Below are 16,873 nucleotides of genomic sequence, written 5' to 3' on the forward strand. Positions count from 1 at the left end.
ATGTCGCCAGGAGTCAAGGCCGAGAACGAGAGCACTTCGACCCCAGATACCGAGCCCGCGCCCAAGTCCAAGAAGTCGTCGTCGAACAAGGTGCGGTCTCGGACACCGCCCCTCTTCGATCACCTGCCCGACGCAACAGAAGAGTCTACCAAGGCCTTTCAGGTTATATACGACTGTCTCTATGGATCCAAGAACATGGGCGCCTCGCAGCACGATGCGTTGGACTGCGACTGCTCGGCAGAATGGCGTAAGTCGTGTGTGCATCTAGCTGCTTCACCCCCCCCCCCCCCCAAACCGGGCCTTCTTCACCCCTCCTTCTTCTTCCTCCTCCAACCTCTTTCCATTTTGGATGGTCTCCCCAGCCCTAACTTTAGTGTGTGTGTTTGTGTGTGTGCACAGGCGATGGACAGAACTACGCGTGCGGTGAAGACTCTGACTGCATCAATCGGGCGACCAAGATGGAATGCGTCGACAGCGAATGCAACTGCGGCGTCAGCTGCGAGAACCAGCGCTTCCAGCGCAAGCAGTATGCTGACGTGTCCGTCATCAAGACGGAGAAGAAGGGCTACGGTCTACGGGCCAACACCGATTTACAAACTAATGATTTTGTATTCGAGTACATTGGCGAGGTCATCAATGAGCCCACGTTCCGGCGCCGAATGATGCAGTACGACCAGGAGGGCATCAAGCACTTCTATTTTATGTCGTTGACGAGGACCGAGTTCGTGGATGCGACCAAAAAAGGCAACCTGGGCCGGTTCTGCAACCACTCGTGCAGCCCGAACTGCTATGTGGATAAGTGGGTGGTGGGCGACAAGCTGCGCATGGGCATTTTCACCAGCCGGGCCATCAGGGCCGGAGAGGAGCTTGTTTTCAATTACAACGTGGATCGCTACGGTGCGGAACCACAGCCCTGCTACTGCGGCGAGCTGAACTGCACCGGCTTCATTGGCGGCAAGACCCAGACAGAGCGTGCCACCAAACTGCCCCTGGCGACCATTGAGGCGCTCGGTATCGACGACGGCGACGGCTGGGACACCATGGTGGCAAAGAAACCCCGCAAGAAGAAGGCCACCGAGGACGACGAGGAGTATGTCAACAGCGTGCAGCTCCCGAGCCTTGACGAGCATGGCGTCACCAAGGTCATGGCCGCCCTCATGCAGTGCAAGGAGAAGTGGATCGCAGTCAAGCTGCTGCAGCGCATTCAGAGGGCAGACGACGACCGGGTGCGAAACCGAGTCGTACAGATGCACGGCTACCAGATCCTCAAGACCATCCTCACCACCTTCCAGGACGACGATAACATCATCCTGCAGGTCCTCGACATCCTCTACAGGTTCCCACGACTGACCAAGAACAAGATCTCGGATTCCAAGATCGAGACTGTCATCGAGGGTCTCACCTCGGCAGACCACGAGGACGTGGCGGCGGAATCCAGGCGCCTGCTGGAGGAGTGGAGCAAATTGGAGACTGCTTACCGCATCCCTCGGCGGAAATTTGACCCCACCGCCCAGCCTGCCAACTCGTTCGAGGAGCGTCGGAACCTGGACCGCGAGGCCTCTTCTACACAATCGACGCCTGGTTTCCTCCCTGGTGCCGTCATCCCCAAGGGCCCCAAGAGCAAGATTCCGCAGCGAAATGCCTCCTTTTTCGCACATCAGCAGAGGCGACGGGTTTTTACGCCCAACAGCCATGCCTTGCCCACTGGCTGGCACATGGCCAAGGACCCCCGCGGCAATGTGTACTACTACAATAATGCAGGCACGACCACTTGGCAGCGGCCGACGGCCCCTGCAGACACTGCCAAGGTCCCGTCGAAGAAGGAGCAGGACCAGAAGGCACTTCAGGATATTATTGACAGCCTGACCAAGGAGCCTACCCCAAAGCCCTCTGCATCGCTGACCCCGCAGCGGCAGCCGACACCTGTCCAGGAGACCAAAAAGGAAAAGTGGCGTTCTCTACCGGTTGAAAAACAGATGAAGATTTATGAGAACACGGTAAGTGTCGGACGCCTGGCCCCCCCCCCCCCGGTCAATAGGCGGACTTTTTTTTTTTTTTTTCTCTCAAAAGATCACATCAGCTGACTGACTGGTCACCTTTGCAGCTTTTCCCGCACGTCAAGTACGTCGTGGACAAGTTTCGTCACAAGCTACCCAAGGAAGTATTGAAGCGGCATGCCAAGGACGTGAGTAAGACCCTTGTCTCGTCGGACTACAAGCACAAGCGAGTCGACGACCCGACTCTCATCTCGGAGAAGCAAGAGAAGAAGGTCAAGAAATACGTCAAGGACTTTTTAGATAAAGCCGTCTCCAAGCACAACGAGCACGAGAAGCGCAAGACGGAGCGGGCAGTGCCACATGGCAGCAGGGCCGGGGCGGAGAAGGCGGGCGTGGGCCTGGGTACAGCAGAGGAGGCCACCGTTGCGTCCGTAGAGACACCGGGCGACGTTGCTGGGGACGACGATGTCACTATGAGCGATGCAGAGGACGTCCCGGCCAGCTCGCCGGCGAACAAGAGAAAGCGAGAGGAGGAGGCTGACCCCATGGAATTGAGCCTGACGCCCGAGGACCCACCGTCGGCGAAGCGTGTCAAGGACGAGGAGTTGACTGAGGAGTCCACCCCTCCTCCACCGCCGCCGCCGCCTCCAGATGTGGCCATGGCGGGCGATCTGAACATGACGCCACCCCAGGCAGAAGAGGACTTCTCGCGCGAGCAGGAGGAGGCAGAACGCCTCGCAGACGAAGCTGAGCAGGATAGATTCCGTCAGGAACAGGATCTGCAGCGCGAGAACGAGGAGGCGATGAGGGATTTCGAGATGGAGCAACAGAGCCACCATCAAGCGGCAGCGATCGTCAACGGACGCATGAGTGACATGTCTCCAGGTCCTGCTGGGGGTGATCTGGATAGAAACATTGATAATGGGGGTGGCCGTGCCAAGCATATGATCATAGGGCAGTAATGGGAGGTGGTGTGATGCCTTTGGGTGTGGTTTGAGGAGGCGATGATGAATGGATCAATGGGATGGGAGCGGGAAGCCTGGCGGCGACGGATCCCTACAGGTGACAACGGCACGTATACACATACGCAGGAATACACGAGACAGTCGATTGAGGGAGGTTTTACACTGGGGTCTCTTGTCTCCCCCAAACCGGTCGGCGAGGTGACCGCCTGCTTCCTCCCGACCCGCTCTCAGGCGCAGAGAAAAGAGGAGAGGAATTGGACCTTCTCTTTCCTGGGGGACAGACCAACGGATGGACAGGGACAGAGCATTTGCTTGGTTGGGTTGGGGGATTGTCTTATTGCAATATGAGAGATTCTTTGCATCACGCTTGGCACCTCGCTTGGGGAAGACCAGAGGACGTGGGGACTAATTGTCTTTGTATATATGCGGTGCCGTGTCTTTTATGGCCTCGACGTGTTTTGTCTCTGTTTGCAGCGCAGGCAAAACAAAAAGAGAAAAGAAAAAGGAAGAGAGGGTGGGTAGGATGATTGATGCATTACATAAACGCACATTGACGGTACATACATCCACACATACATTTCATGGGTTGGGGGGGGGGGGATTGTGATCATATTCCTTTTTGCGGGTTGAAAAAAATGGGGGTCGGGGGAGGCGGCGTGAATGGGGTCGGAACATGGATCAACCAACCAGCAGGTATTTTTCTGGGGGCAAGACAGGGCGGCATTGTATGTACCTTTTTTCTCCCTTTTTTCTTCTTTTCCTAAAGGCAGAGGGGGGGGGGGAGGGGCTTGATCACGCATATCATATATTGCATTTCATCCTGCCGGGCATTGGGAGAGGGGAAAAGGGGCGGAGGCTGGCTCTGGGGCAAAGAGAAATATTTATTCACACTAAACAACATAATGATCTTATTCTGTGGGCGGAAGAACGCGAGGAGGCAACGACATAGAGAGCCGGAGTTCTTCTAGCGGGGGGGAGGAGAAAGTGAAGAGAAGAAGAGGAAGAGGAAAGGAAAGAGAGCTTAAAAGATACCAAATTAAAACCTCGTCTTCAATGTTACAGACATCTGAACGAGTTGGACATAGACAGACTGGTTGAGAGCCTTGGGATAGGATAAATATAGTGTTGGGCCATGAACGGGCGACTGATTTAGGGAGTAGTGGGTGGTGGTAGAAGTCTCTGGCTACAGCCCCCTTCCTGCCCCCTGCCCCCCCCCCACCGCCTGGAGTTGTTTTTTTTTTCAGCCCCCCCAGGGCTGCACCCATACACAGACAACAGGAGCATTCACAAGATTTCAGTCAGGAAAAACTTAAAGAGAAATCACGGCCCGTGAATAGGCTGGAAGGATTTATGAATTATATCCTCGGTCCGACCGTATCAGTAGTGAGAAGATTCACCAGGTCGATTATCAAGCAAGGACCTACGCACCCTCTCAATGGTTGATTGGTACGTACCGTTCACTAACACACGTAGGCCTAGCTAGCCTCGATGTCACCCACACCGTCCGCCGGAGCCCGCGAACCAATATCGTAGCTGTCTCTTTTTTCTACCTTCCCAATATGTCCCTTACAAAAGAAAAATTGTAAAGCTGGAGTCTTCTTCTTGATCTTCACCTAAAAACCCCCAAAACCCAAAATGTGTTACGAGCAGTTGGAAACCCAGTGCCCCTTCCTTGCCGGGAAAGAAGGAAAGGAGGCGGGTATCCTCGGCAAGTCTTTTGAATCTCACCCTCGGTAGTGCTTGCTATACTTGTGGTGGCTTTCTCAATCTACCTTCTCCTCATCACCACCATCTTGTCCCATTTTCTTCCATCCACGACCATGCCTTGATTGCTGGCTGCTCTCATTAAGAAAAAAGAAAAGAAACCGCTCCTTCACCACCATAGAAATGTCCATTCAAGACACCCTGAAACCCGTCAACGGGTCCAATGGCGGGGAGGCGCCCATCCTCTGGCAACACCCAAACCCGTCCAGCACCAACCTCGCCCGCTTCATGCGCCATGTAGGCCAGAAGACACGGCCCGATCTCACCCTGGACTCATACGAGGCGCTCTATCAGTGGTCTATAGACGACATTGCCGGGTTCTGGGGTGCCGTGTGGGAGTTTTGCGGGGTCAAGGCCTCGAAGCCCTACGAGCACGTCCTGTCGTCCTCGTCCCCGCCCATGTTTCCCAGGCCAGACTTCTTTGCCGGCGCCAGGCTGAACTTTGCAGAGAACCTCTTGTTCCCAGCCGGCGAGTGGGTCGACAAGAACAGCACGGCCGTCATCACAGTAACGGAGCGGTGGGAGGACGAAGAGGGCGGCGTGCGCGAGACGAGCTGGGCCCAGTTGCGCGAGGCCGTGAGGCAATGTGCAGGCGCGCTGCGGGCGTCGGGTCTGCAGCAGGGCGAGATCGTCGCGGGTTTCGTATCGAACCATGTCGAGGCGCTGGTGGCCATGCTGGCTGCCGCCTCCATCGGTGCGGTGTGGACGGGTATCAGCCCTGATACGGGAGTCTCTGCCGTGCTGGATCGTCTGGCCCAGATCGGGCCCAAGGTGCTGTTTGCCGACAATGCGATGGTGTATAACGGCAAGGAGTGGTCGAGCACGGAGAAGACGGCCGAGATCGTGGCCGAGCTGAGGGCGGCGGGTGGGTTGGAGCTGGTGGTCGTGATCGAGACGCTGCGCGGCGCCGAGATGGGCCTCGCGGAGCTGAAGAGAGGAGGACAAAAGACGGGGCGGGTCGAGACCTGGGATGACTTCCTGACAGCCTCCTCACCAGACGAGCCGCTGCGCTTCGAACAGCTGCCGCCGTCACACCCGCTCTACATCCTCTACAGCAGCGGCACCACGGGCCTCCCCAAGGCCATCATCCACACGGCGGCGGGTACGCTCCTCCAGCACAAGAAGGAGCATTTCTTGCACTGCTCTCTCACCGCCGCCAGCCGCATGCTCTACTATACGACCACCTCCTGGATGATGTGGCACTGGAGCATCTCCGCTCTCGCCGTCGGCGCCTCCTTGGTCCTCTACACCGGCTCCCCTTTTCGCCCCCACTCCCACCTCTCCCTCCCTCGCCTTCTCTCCAAGTTCCGCGTCACCCACTTTGGCACCAGCGCCGCCTATCTCGTCGCCCTCGAGGCCAACGGTGTGCGGCCCGTCGAAGACCCCACCCTCGACCTCTCCGCCCTCGAGGCCATCTACTCCACTGCTAGCCCCCTCCCGCCTTCCACTTTTGCCTTCGTCTACGAGGCGTTTCCCAGGACGATCAACCTGGGGAGTATCACGGGTGGCACCGACATCATCTCACTATTTGGCGCGCCCTGTCCGTTCCTGCCTGTGCGTGCTGGGGAGATCCAGTGCGCAGGCCTGGGTATGGCTGTAGAGGTGGTTGATAGCGCTTCTCCTGAGGATGACCCACGACCTGTCGAGCCGTCTGGGAGCCCTGGGGATCTGGTCTGTGTAAAGCCGTTCCCTTGTCAACCGCTGACCTTTTTTGGCAAGGGCGGTGATGACAAGTACCGAGCTGCCTAGTACGTCCTCTCTCTTTCTCTTTCTCTTCTCTTTCCTTACTTTCCATCCATCCATTCAACTCCACGATCACCTAAATGACCACAACAACTAACCAACCCAACCGTCACTCAGCTTCGAACGCTTCACAACCCCCAAAGGTCCCATCTGGGCGCATGGCGACTTCGTCTCCCTCACCCCCACCCGCGGCCTTGTCATGCTCGGCCGGTCCGACGGCGTCCTCAAGCCTGCCGGCGTGCGCTTCGGTTCCGCCGAGATCTACAACATCCTCACTCGCTACTTTGCCCCCACCATCGCCGACGCCGTCTGCATCGGCCGCCGCCGTCCCGCACTCGACGCAGACGAGTCCGTCTGCCTCTTCCTCGTCATGCGCGAGGGCCACCGTTTTGTGCAGGGTGAGACGGACGTGGAGGTGAAGCGGGTGATCCGGGACCGGCTGAGTCCGCGGCATGTCCCTGCCGTGGTGGCCGAGTGTGGGCCGGACGGGGTTCCGAGGACGGGCAACGGTAAGAAGATCGAGGTGGCCGTGAAGCAGATCTTGAGTGGCCTGCCGGTGCGGACGAATGCCTCGGTGGCGAATCCGGAGGCGCTGGAGTGGTTCCGGACCTGGGCTGCTGAGCATCCTTGACCAGACAAGGCCAAGCCAAATATGGGAGATAGACTTCTCTTTCTTCTTGAATAGACTTCTTTTGGAGACTGACAGAGAGAGAGAGAGAGAGAGAGAGAGAGAGAGAGAGAGAGAAAGAAAGGGGGGGGGGGGAGGGGAGAAAAGTTGTTTGGTAGACAAAAAAAAAAAAAAAAAAGAACGAAGAATAGACTAGGGAAAACAAGAAGAGAAGAAAATTCAGCAATTGGTAAGGTCAAAATGGATGTTTCAAGCTATTCATTCCACCGCCGTCTAGAGTGCGATCGATCCAATATGCCACAAACCTAACGCCTCGGATCGTGTGATTTACAACAGCAGCAACAAGGTTCACCTCGACCCCCTTTTCCGAGATCAGATTCATCATAAATATGTGAACAAACCCCCCCACACCCCAGAACGCCCTCGAAATGCACGTCAGAGTTTTGTCTGTACTTTCCCGCTTTCTCTTCTTCGTCTTCTTCTTCTTTGTTCTCATTTGTCTACTATACATTGGCTCCTCCGGGGCTCCCGTGTCCATTTCCTCCTCTGCCCCGGCCATCGTCTAGTAGTAGATGCGGCTTGATAAAGTCGTCGTCCAGCTGCTTGAACAGGGCCGATGGGTCCTCGGCCGTGAGCAGCTGCTTGAGCGCCCCCGCGGCTGACTTGGCGCCCTCCGACAACGTGACAGACCTCTCGCGGGATCCTCCCATTGCTGCTGCTCCTGCGGATGTGGACGAGCTTTCCCCGTTGTTGGCCGCGGGGGCGGGGCTCGCTCTGCGCTTTGGTGCAGCGGGCGGCAGGTCCGAGATGTCCACGTCGCTGTCGAGCTCCGACTCGGTCACGCTGTTCGAAGTGCTGCCGAGCAGGTCCGCCTGTTCCGGATCGAGCGCGTTCCTCGAGCCTTTGCGGCTCATGCTCACAGGCCGGCCCATCCCGTGCGGGCTCCTGTGCCCGGATGCCCACCCGGCCGGGTCGTCGGCCTTGCGCTTCCCATTGGCGCCGCCATCGACAGGGTCGAGGTGGACACTGGAGCCTGCCCGTCGCGGGGCAAAGCCGATGCCTGAGCCGCCGCGCTTGTAGTAGCTGCCTCCCGGCACGGCCTCGATATCGAACTCGTCATCCGACTCGAGCTCCTCCGTCACGCCCGTCCGGATGTTGAGGATCTCCAACATTCGCGCTGTCGTGCCGCCGAATATGATCACGGTCAGGACCACCACCACTAGCACTGTCGCCTTCAGCGCAAATCTGTCGTTCCCGGTGATGAGCGCGGCGAGGGCCACACCCACGGCACCTCGAAGACCGGCCCAGAAAAGCATCGCCTGGTAGTTGTAAGGTAGCTCGTCCGGCTGGTCCATGATCCCGCGGCGACGTGCTCGATACCGAATAAACCAGTTGATCGCTCTCGACAGCGGGAATACGGCTACCCATCTCGCCGCACAGACAGCCAACACGGTGACGATGGTAAAGAGAGGCTTATACTCGAGGCCGTCCCCGGTGAACAGCGACAGTCCGAGGTAGATGAAGATGAAATTCTCCGAGAGCTGGGCCAGGACCTGGAAGATGTACTTGGTTGTGAGCTGGGTCCTCCTGGACATGTTGAAGTAGGCGTAATGCTTGAGCGTGATACCGCAGAAGAGCAAAGACACGATACCTAGTTGTTTGGCAAGGTCTGTTAGTCTATGGTTCTGGGCCAGAGAAGTCAGATTGCTTAGGCAGATAAGGATAAACGTACCTGACATCTTGATGGCCTGAGAGAAGAAATATGTAGAGTAGGCAATCAACACGATCAGACAGCTCTCGATCTTGGGGTACCTCCGCACGTATGTGTATTTCAGACTGAGGGCAGCGGCGATGCCGACAGCGACGCCGATAGCCAAGCTGCCAAAGAAGTCAAACAAGAAGGTCCCGATACCGAAAAAAAGACTCGCGATCCCAGACATGTGAGCGGCGCCGGTCTTGGACTTCTGCGCGGCCTCGAAGATGACGATGGCGATGGCGTCGTTCAGGATGGACTCGCCAAAGATGATGGTGTAGAGTTTGGGGTCGACCTTGTACGAGTTGAAGATGGCCAGGATGGTGACGGGGTCAGTGGCGGACAGCGTGGCACCGACCGAGATGGCGTCCACCCAGCCCATGTCCAGGCCGTCGAGGGGAATCCGCGTGTACACCCATAGTATGACGCCTATTACAACGGCGGAAAGGAAAGTTCCGGCGAAGGCAAATGTCAGGATCGTGCCGATGTTCCGAAAGAAGTTGCTCTGGTGCAGCTCGTAGCCCGAGGACAGGATGATCGGGGGTAGGAGGAGGTTGAAGAAGATCTGGTAGTCGAAGCTGACGAGGTTCTGGAGCGTCTCACCACCGGCGACTCGCAGCGTCAGTCCAACGATCATGCCTAGGCGCATCACGTTTTAGTCAGTCCTGGCTCTCATTATTTGTCCTCCTCCTCGAGCTTGGAAGAGGGGTAGAGGGAAGTAGGGGTGGGCAGAGGGCGCGCGCACCGGCAAAGATGGATGCGACAGTCTCGTGTATGGCCGTGACCTTCCTCTGCTGTAGGAAGTAGCTAGTGAAGAGGGCCACTATCATCAGCATGATGAGGATGAAGATAGCCCATGATGCGTAGATCTCCTTCTCGGAGGCATCCTCTCCTGCTCGTAATGTATCTCGTCAGCTTCTCTCGTCGCGCCGGCGTCGCATGGACGGGGCAAATCGGTGTTCAAGGGCTCGTACCGTCAGGGTCAGTCTCCTCAGCTGCCCGCCCTGCAATCATCAAAAGTAAATGTCAGCACCGTCGAGCAAACGTCACGAAGGAAGAAGAGGGGGAGGGGGTGGCGCATACGGGAAAGGTCGACGCAACTGGAGAACAGGTTGTCGAGCATGGTCGGGGTCCACACTCAGGAGGGTCGCTCGGATGAGTCGATGGTAGGGGGGAGAGAGGGGTCTGGGCGTCAAAGAATGGGCAGCGACGGGGTTGGACCGTCACGATGGGTGGCCTCGTAAAGGACGTGGCCGACACATAGGGATCTCGGGGGGAACTTTGGACTTTTGGACTTTGGACTTGGATTTAAACTGGGCCTTTGCAGGTCAAGAATACTTGTCGACACAACAACCAGCCTTCAAAGATGTGAGCGTGAGAGAAAAAGTGAACTCGTCAAGAGCGAGTAGTATTGATGAAGGAGCGAGGATGTTGGACGAGGGGATGAATGACAACAGCAGCACATGATGATTAAAAGAGAGAGTGAGAGGCATGACGACGCAATCCGCGATTCCAATATCGGCTACAGAGCTCAGGCTGGGAACTTCTGCCGTTTGGCCTCAGCGCTATTCTGCCCTTGTCAACCTGTCCACTTTCGGTCCCACCCTAGATCCACCCATGTGTCTTTTAATATGATCAGAAGACGAGACGAGGGTTAGGGTTCCAAGAGTCCGTTCTCTGTCTCCCCAAGAAGCATTATTTGTACAGTAATCATGTGTAAATCTACGTTACGATATATAAACATCCAATATATACACACATATTTATAGATATTCAGGCTAATAGTGTGTCCATTCTGGCCCCTGGAATTGCCAATGTAATGATGGATCCTGCATGTGCAGACCCACAATCACAAAATACTGTAGCGATACAAGATACTGTGTCGCTGCCACTAGAAGCTGCTGGGACCAGCCAGTCAACATAGTGCTACAATAGCATGGCTGTGGAACTGCAGTATCAGTACAGATTAGTCCCCGTTTCAGAACGAGACCTACCATAGTACCTAATAGATACTGCATTGAACAATCCCAAGTGCATGTGAGCCTGTTTGTCTGCTGACACCCCATCGCATTTACACACCACACCTACTATATCCCCGTAATAATAAGCTTATGATGGTGATTGATATGCTTGGCCAGAGGACCCGGAGGAAAAAAAAAACCAAAACCAAGGTTCGGTCTGTATGTCTGCTGATGGAACCCCAAGCACATCGAGACACGTGGGAAAGTCGACAATACATGTCTGGGGAAAAAGTGGTTTAATTGGAGAAATGGCGGTTCACCAGAAGACCCTTCTCCGCCCCCCCCCCCCTGTCATGCTGTTCGGGCATGGGAACAGCGTGGAGGACAGGGGACCTCAGCACCCTGTGACATCGAACTTCAGGCTCAAGTTCAGGCCTAGTCTTGGCGCACAGCCCTCTCAGCTCAGCGCTCTGCTCTTCAAACGTGCAGCACGCGGTATGGACGTCTTTCAAACGGATTACCTTATGTCCTCTCTCCCTTCCCTCTTTTACTATCAAGTTTCCTAGACCTCTTAGACGCACACATTCATCCTCGGAGAGAAGGGGGAAATCGTACATATCTCCTCAGCTCATCCTCTCGCCCTAAAGTATCTACTCTCCCATCTTCCGTCTGCATCACCAACTGTGTTCTTGACTGGAAGGAGCACGACAACACTCCTTTGTCCTTTCTTACTCCTGCGAAGACTGCTCGCCCAGGCACCTTCTCTTTCCCCCTCCTCTTTCTTCCCTGACTACTCGGATTCATGAGTACCATATGACATCCCCCTTCAAGAGGCTTACACAGCCAAAAAAGCCGAGATCCGTCCAGAGACTTGTTCGGGAGAGACAGCTATAAAAGGTGGCCAGGCACGATATTATCATCGAGGTTTCATTCCGAGGATTGGATGCTCGAGACTTGGTACGACACACAATCACGTATACAGCTGTTCGGCAACTTTCCGCATGACTTCGTCAAAAGCCAACTCTTCAGATCGAGCAGAGGCCGCAGCCTCCGAGGGTCCCGATTCGCTGGCCCTTTCATCGAGTAGTCAAGACCCGGCCACGCCAACGCGAAGTAGCATCTCGGTCGAAGTCCCCCATGCTGCAGGCGCCAGACAGGATGACGAGGTCGACGAGGCATCGCCCTTGCTCTCCTCAGCCTCGAGTTCTCACGAGCAACATGGCTTCCTGGCGCCAGGCCGTCCTCGCGCTGCGGACCGCGACGAGTTCCAGTCGACCAAGAGCATATGGTACCTCATCCTGCTAACCATAAGCATCGGGGGCCTGCAGATCGCCTGGTCGGTAGAGATGTCCAATGGCTCGCCGTATTTGCTCTCGCTGGGCCTGAGCAAGTCGCTGATGGCCCTGGTCTGGATAGCTGGGCCGCTGACGGGCACGCTGGTCCAGCCCTACGTCGGCATGCTGAGCGACAGGTGCAGGATCTCCTGGGGCAAGAGGAAGCCCTTCATGCTCGGGGGCGCTGTAGCCACCATGGCCTCCCTGATGATTCTCGCCTGGTCCAAAGATATCGTCGGTGGCTTTCTAAGTCTTTTCGGGGCAGACCCGGCCTCGCAGGGCGTCAAGGTCACCGTTATTGTCTTTGCGGTACTATGGGTTTATATTCTCGACTTCTCCATCAACACAGGTAAGGTTTCGTTTTCTTTCTCTTTCTCTGGCTGCAACTGCGAGGTACAAAATTTCGCTAAATCTTCAACTCCCAAAACCAAGTCCAAGCTGCGATCCGCGCTTTCATCGTCGACTGCGCACCAGCACACCAGCAAGAAGCGGCCAACGCCATGGCCAGCAGGATTACCGGCGTCGGCAACATTGTTGGCTATATTGCCGGCTACTTAGACCTCCCCAAGATCATGTGGTGGCTCGGCGATAGCCAGTTCAAGTGCCTGTGCGCGATTGCCAGCGTGGCCCTGGGATGCACCGTGCTGCTGAGCATGGTCATCAAGGAGAGAGACCCGCGCCTCGAAGGGCCCAAGCAAGCCTCGCGGCAGCCGGGGGTCTTCTCCTTCTTCATCAAGCTCTTCACGTCCATCAAGAGGCTCCCGCCGCAGACTAAAAAGGTGTGCATCGTGCAGTTCTGCGCGTGGATCGGCTTCTTCCCGATGCTCTTCTATACGTCTTCCTACATTGGCGAGATCTACGTCCAGCCGTATCTCGAGGAGAACCCCCATATGACCCCCGAGGAGGTTGACCAGCTCTACGAGAAGGCAACCAGGGTGGGCACTTTTGCTCTGCTCATCTTTGCCATCACCAGCCTGACCACCAACGTCTTCCTGCCCTTCTTCATCGCGCCGACCTACGACAGCCAACCCGTCGGCGAGGCGCCAGGCGAGGGCCCTTCCACGTCCCTTCACACGTACGGTGGTGAAAACAACAGCAAGTCCTGGACAGACCGTCTCATCATCCCGGGCCTGACGCTCCGCCGCGCCTGGATGTTCTCCCAGCTGCTATTCATGGTTAGCATGCTCTGCACCGTCATCGTCCGCACAGTCCCCGCCGCCACCGTTCTTGTCGGCCTCGTGGGCATCACCTGGGCCCTAACCCTCTGGGCTCCCTTCGCCATCATCAGTGCAGAGATCAGTCGCCGCGACGCCCTTGCCCGCCAGAGGAAGCAAGCATCCTCCTCCACCACCGGTCCTGCAGCCGGCCCTTCTTCTTCTTCTTCTATTCCTGCCTCGGCCGCCGGCCCATCCCGATTCGACGGCTACACCTCCGATCAGGATCACAAGCTTGACGATGACGACGACGAACACGAGACCGACCAGGCCGGCGTCATCCTAGGTATCCACAACATGGCCATCGCCGCCCCGCAGATCATCGCCACCGTCGGCTCCAGCCTCATCTTTAAGATCTTCCAGAAACCCCGCGGCACCCCCGGCGACCACTCCATCGCCATCGTCATGGCCATAGGAGGTGTGACCGTCGGTGCCTCTGCGTGGTTCATCCACCTCATACGCGACGAGGCTGAGGAGGGGCCCTCCTACTCTGCTGTCGACACCATGGAGGCCGGCGAGGGTGAGCAGCAGCAGCAGGCCGGCGCGACCCTGCGGCAGAGTATGGAGGGGCTGGCGACGACGGCATCTGCTGGAACTAAGAGCTTCTCGCGGCGGAGCCTGGACCGAGCAACGCTGGTGAGGAATAAGAGCTCGAGTGGGCTAGACTATGCCTGATGGAAGGGGATTCTCGGGATTGCAGACGCAAGGTCGTGGCGACTAGCAGACTAGTCTATAGAGTAAAGGGTTTCAAGACCAGTCCTATATGCATATGCTTGAATGCGGATCTGAATTGACTGAATACTTCAAATTCCCCTACGGGAGAAAATAATACAACAGCCTCCCAAAGGATCAATGGTCAAAATCTGAAGAATTGGTTCCCTCCCCCGTCTTCCGAGAGAAAACGAAAAAGAAAATGAAGGAAAGAAATAAGGAAAAGAAAAGATACCAGAATCATGGACAACCCTGCATATGTCTTGCATAAAGCTGAGCAGGTAGCGGACCACCCCCAAACAATACCTTTGGTGAGAACTACCTCCCCTTCAATCTTTAAGAAAAGAGAAAGTATATACCCTCTCAAAACAGGCCCACCTGGGCCTTGTGTGCTCATCAGCCAGTACATATCTATAGACTTGACCGTCGCTGGAACGCCCTCGAGAACAAGTCTCTCATCGTTGCAAGGTCTCATTAACGACCAGTGAGCAAGGTATTGGTATCAGCACGCGCATCCGTCCTCGCGGACTGAATCAAGATCGTAGGGGACCGTAGCAGAGACGCTTGGCAAGATTGTATAACTTTCTGGGCCGGTTTGCAGGGCAGAAGCAGCATGTGTTGTACCCGAGGTGCTCGAATGACCCTATGAGCCTGAGCCCTCAGTCGTCGTGAGCCGTTTTGTAGAGGACTTTCTCGTCGCCACTGGGAACGATGGACCAGCCCCGGATCCAAGAGAGCGGGTGCCAAGGCCCAGGATTAGCGGTCGACACGATGGAAATCCTACTTCCTACAACGATGAGGTCGTCGTCGTCATCGTCCTTCTCCTCCTTCTCCTGGGAGGCACGGACGGCTTGAACCCCCTGGCCTGGACCAACTTCGCTGCGCTCGTTCAAAGTGACCGATGTTGGGGCGGCCGCATCCACACTCTCTTGGTCGTCGTCATGAGGAACAAAAGGCCAGTCCGAGGGCCATGAGAAAGGGTGCCAGGACCTTGGACCGTCACGGCTAGTCGTCGGGTCAGTCGTGATGGTGTGGCGTGCTGCGATGAGAGTGGAGGATGTGGCACAGTCTGTGGCAGCTGTGGTAACTGAAGGAGGAGGAAGTGGAGTTCTTGACAAGAGAGGCAGCTGAGGAGCCGCCACAACGCTGGTGGCGGTGAAGCAGAGGGCGAGAAGGAGCTTGAGCTTCATCGTGGATGAATGAGTGGATATCAGATGAGCTTTGAAGGTGTTTGTAGTGAAGGATGAGAGAATCTCGTTGTTCGGGACAGAGACTCAATCTGTTACAGAGTGAGAAGGTGAGTGAGAAAACTTGTGGAGAGGAACGAGGAAGCGAAGAAGACAGACGACAATTAAAGAAGGAAAGAGAAAGATAGAGGCTGTGATTATGTTGGACGAGGCAGCACTGATTCAAGTGACAAGGTTAACAGCAGTGCCATCAGTAGTAAGTAGCCCTTTCCTTCCCTTTCTTTATCTTTGCCGTCCTTCCTTTCCACGATGTCACTGTCACGCCTGCCGTGCCGTAAGACTGAGTTTCTCGTCAAACACAAATAACGCTGACGATGATGATTGTAGCTCCACACAGAGAAGGCCCGAAAAGTTGCCTGATAACTCAAGTGGCTGTCCTTCCAGGAAGCTGCGGCTGAAGTTCGACATGGATTCTGTATGTTTGATACCGCAAGACTCGATGCCGTCATCCGTGCTTTCCTTGTGCGGGAAACACGAGATCAAGATGAATCTGTTCCGAGGAAAAGGGGAACACAGGTGAGATAATGAGTGGAAGGAACGGGTGGTCACCTGCTGCCGACAAGATCGTGGTACACAGGAAACAGACTTGAGACCAAGATTCCTTTTCACCAAGAATGTACAAGGAAATGGATCTCAACCACATTGCTTGAAAGAACCTTGGAAATCTCCACTGCCGGGACCACGTTGGTACACCCTCAACCCCCCTCGTCCTTCATCGCGTTTCGTTTCTGGTGTTCCTGTCACTGTCTTCTCTGGGGTGGGCAGTCATTTGTGAAAGGCTACGCAATGTTTCAAGCCGGGTGTTGCTCGACGACGACGATCTTGAAATGTGAAGACCTGCTCTAGTGATCATGTTCGTCATGCTCGAGGGCTCGCGTTCTCTCCATCTCAAACCACCTTGTCCATGTAAGTCCTATGCCCATGACAAAAGATTTCCCTGATCGGGTTGGTGAGGATCACCACCACCATCCTCGTCTCGAATGAGGGGATTCTCTGGATAGACATCCCTCGACAAGGCCTCGTATCGCTTGTTATACTTATCCACCATCATCAGTGTCCACAGCTGCGTAGGCCGATCCACAAAGTCATAAGCGATCCGCAGCCCATATCCCACCCTGTACGGCCCCATGACACCGTGCCCAACATGTTCCGTACAGCGCAGGATATCCGTCGCAAGCCTCCGATTGCTCGCCTCAAACGGCCTCTCCGGTCCAGCCTCGCACTGGTTCAGACACTCCTGCAAGATGAGAAGGTTGGCCCAGTACGCCAAAACCATAGCTCCCTCCCAAGGATTCCGAAACCGGAGCACTGTATGAAATGGCGAGGCCGGGTCGGCAGAGGGCACATCGATGGGGTCGGCCAGGGCACCTATGGCCTGGGTTTGCTCGAACCACGCCAGGAAGTCGGCGCGCAACCTCTGGCACTTGGGCCGCAGTTCGTCGATCTGGTCCTGGTCCGGCTCGATGCCTCGTTTTCTGCTGCGGCGGACGTTGTAGCCTACGCGCACTACGCCCGGTATCTCGGCGGAGAGGACGAAGTAGGGGTCGTGGTAGGCG

The 16,873-nt window shown here is 56.0% G+C and overlaps 6 protein-coding genes across 6 annotated transcripts; 3 read left to right on the top strand and 3 right to left on the bottom strand.

Moving 5' to 3' along the window:
- M406DRAFT_343898 (uncharacterized protein) lies at positions 1–3,538 on the top strand (the record flags this gene model as incomplete). Its single annotated transcript, XM_040921928.1, has 4 exons — positions 1–247; positions 400–1,997; positions 2,105–2,762; positions 2,883–3,538. 4 exons carry the CDS (start codon positions 1–3, stop codon positions 2,957–2,959), a joined length of 2,580 nt encoding a protein of 859 aa, XP_040780843.1. The 3' UTR covers positions 2,960–3,538.
- A 1,311-nt stretch (positions 3,539–4,849) lies between these two features.
- On the top strand, positions 4,850–7,100 carry M406DRAFT_246900 (acetoacetate-CoA ligase; the record flags this gene model as incomplete). Its single annotated transcript, XM_040916431.1, has 2 exons — positions 4,850–6,474; positions 6,587–7,100. The coding sequence occupies 2 exons, from the start codon at positions 4,850–4,852 to the stop codon at positions 7,098–7,100; spliced, it is 2,139 nt and encodes a 712-aa protein (XP_040780844.1).
- A 530-nt stretch (positions 7,101–7,630) lies between these two features.
- On the bottom strand, positions 7,631–9,737 carry M406DRAFT_227332 (uncharacterized protein; the record flags this gene model as incomplete). The annotated part of the gene is made up of 3 exons (XM_040915767.1): positions 7,631–8,748; positions 8,830–9,489; positions 9,596–9,737. Coding segments are annotated over 3 exons (1,920 nt in total), but the record flags the coding sequence as incomplete, so codon positions are not given.
- Positions 9,738–11,980: 2,243 nt separating this feature from the next.
- M406DRAFT_227394 (MFS general substrate transporter) lies at positions 11,981–14,025 on the top strand (the record flags this gene model as incomplete). Its single annotated transcript, XM_040915768.1, has 2 exons — positions 11,981–12,494; positions 12,578–14,025. Coding segments are annotated over 2 exons (1,962 nt in total), but the record flags the coding sequence as incomplete, so codon positions are not given.
- Positions 14,026–14,729: 704 nt separating this feature from the next.
- M406DRAFT_66349 (uncharacterized protein) lies at positions 14,730–15,260 on the bottom strand (the record flags this gene model as incomplete). Its single annotated transcript, XM_040924993.1, has 1 exon — positions 14,730–15,260. The coding sequence occupies one exon, from the start codon at positions 15,258–15,260 to the stop codon at positions 14,730–14,732; it is 531 nt and encodes a 176-aa protein (XP_040780847.1).
- Positions 15,261–16,134: 874 nt separating this feature from the next.
- On the bottom strand, positions 16,135–16,593 carry M406DRAFT_354165 (uncharacterized protein; the record flags this gene model as incomplete). Its single annotated transcript, XM_040922844.1, has 2 exons — positions 16,135–16,254; positions 16,284–16,593. The coding sequence occupies 2 exons, from the start codon at positions 16,591–16,593 to the stop codon at positions 16,160–16,162; spliced, it is 405 nt and encodes a 134-aa protein (XP_040780848.1). The 3' UTR covers positions 16,135–16,159.
- Between the last annotated feature and the right edge of the window lie 280 nt (positions 16,594–16,873).

This window comes from Cryphonectria parasitica (genome assembly GCF_011745365.1).
Source record: "Cryphonectria parasitica EP155 unplaced genomic scaffold M406scaffold_1, whole genome shotgun sequence".
NCBI lineage: Eukaryota > Fungi > Ascomycota > Sordariomycetes > Diaporthales > Cryphonectriaceae > Cryphonectria > Cryphonectria parasitica.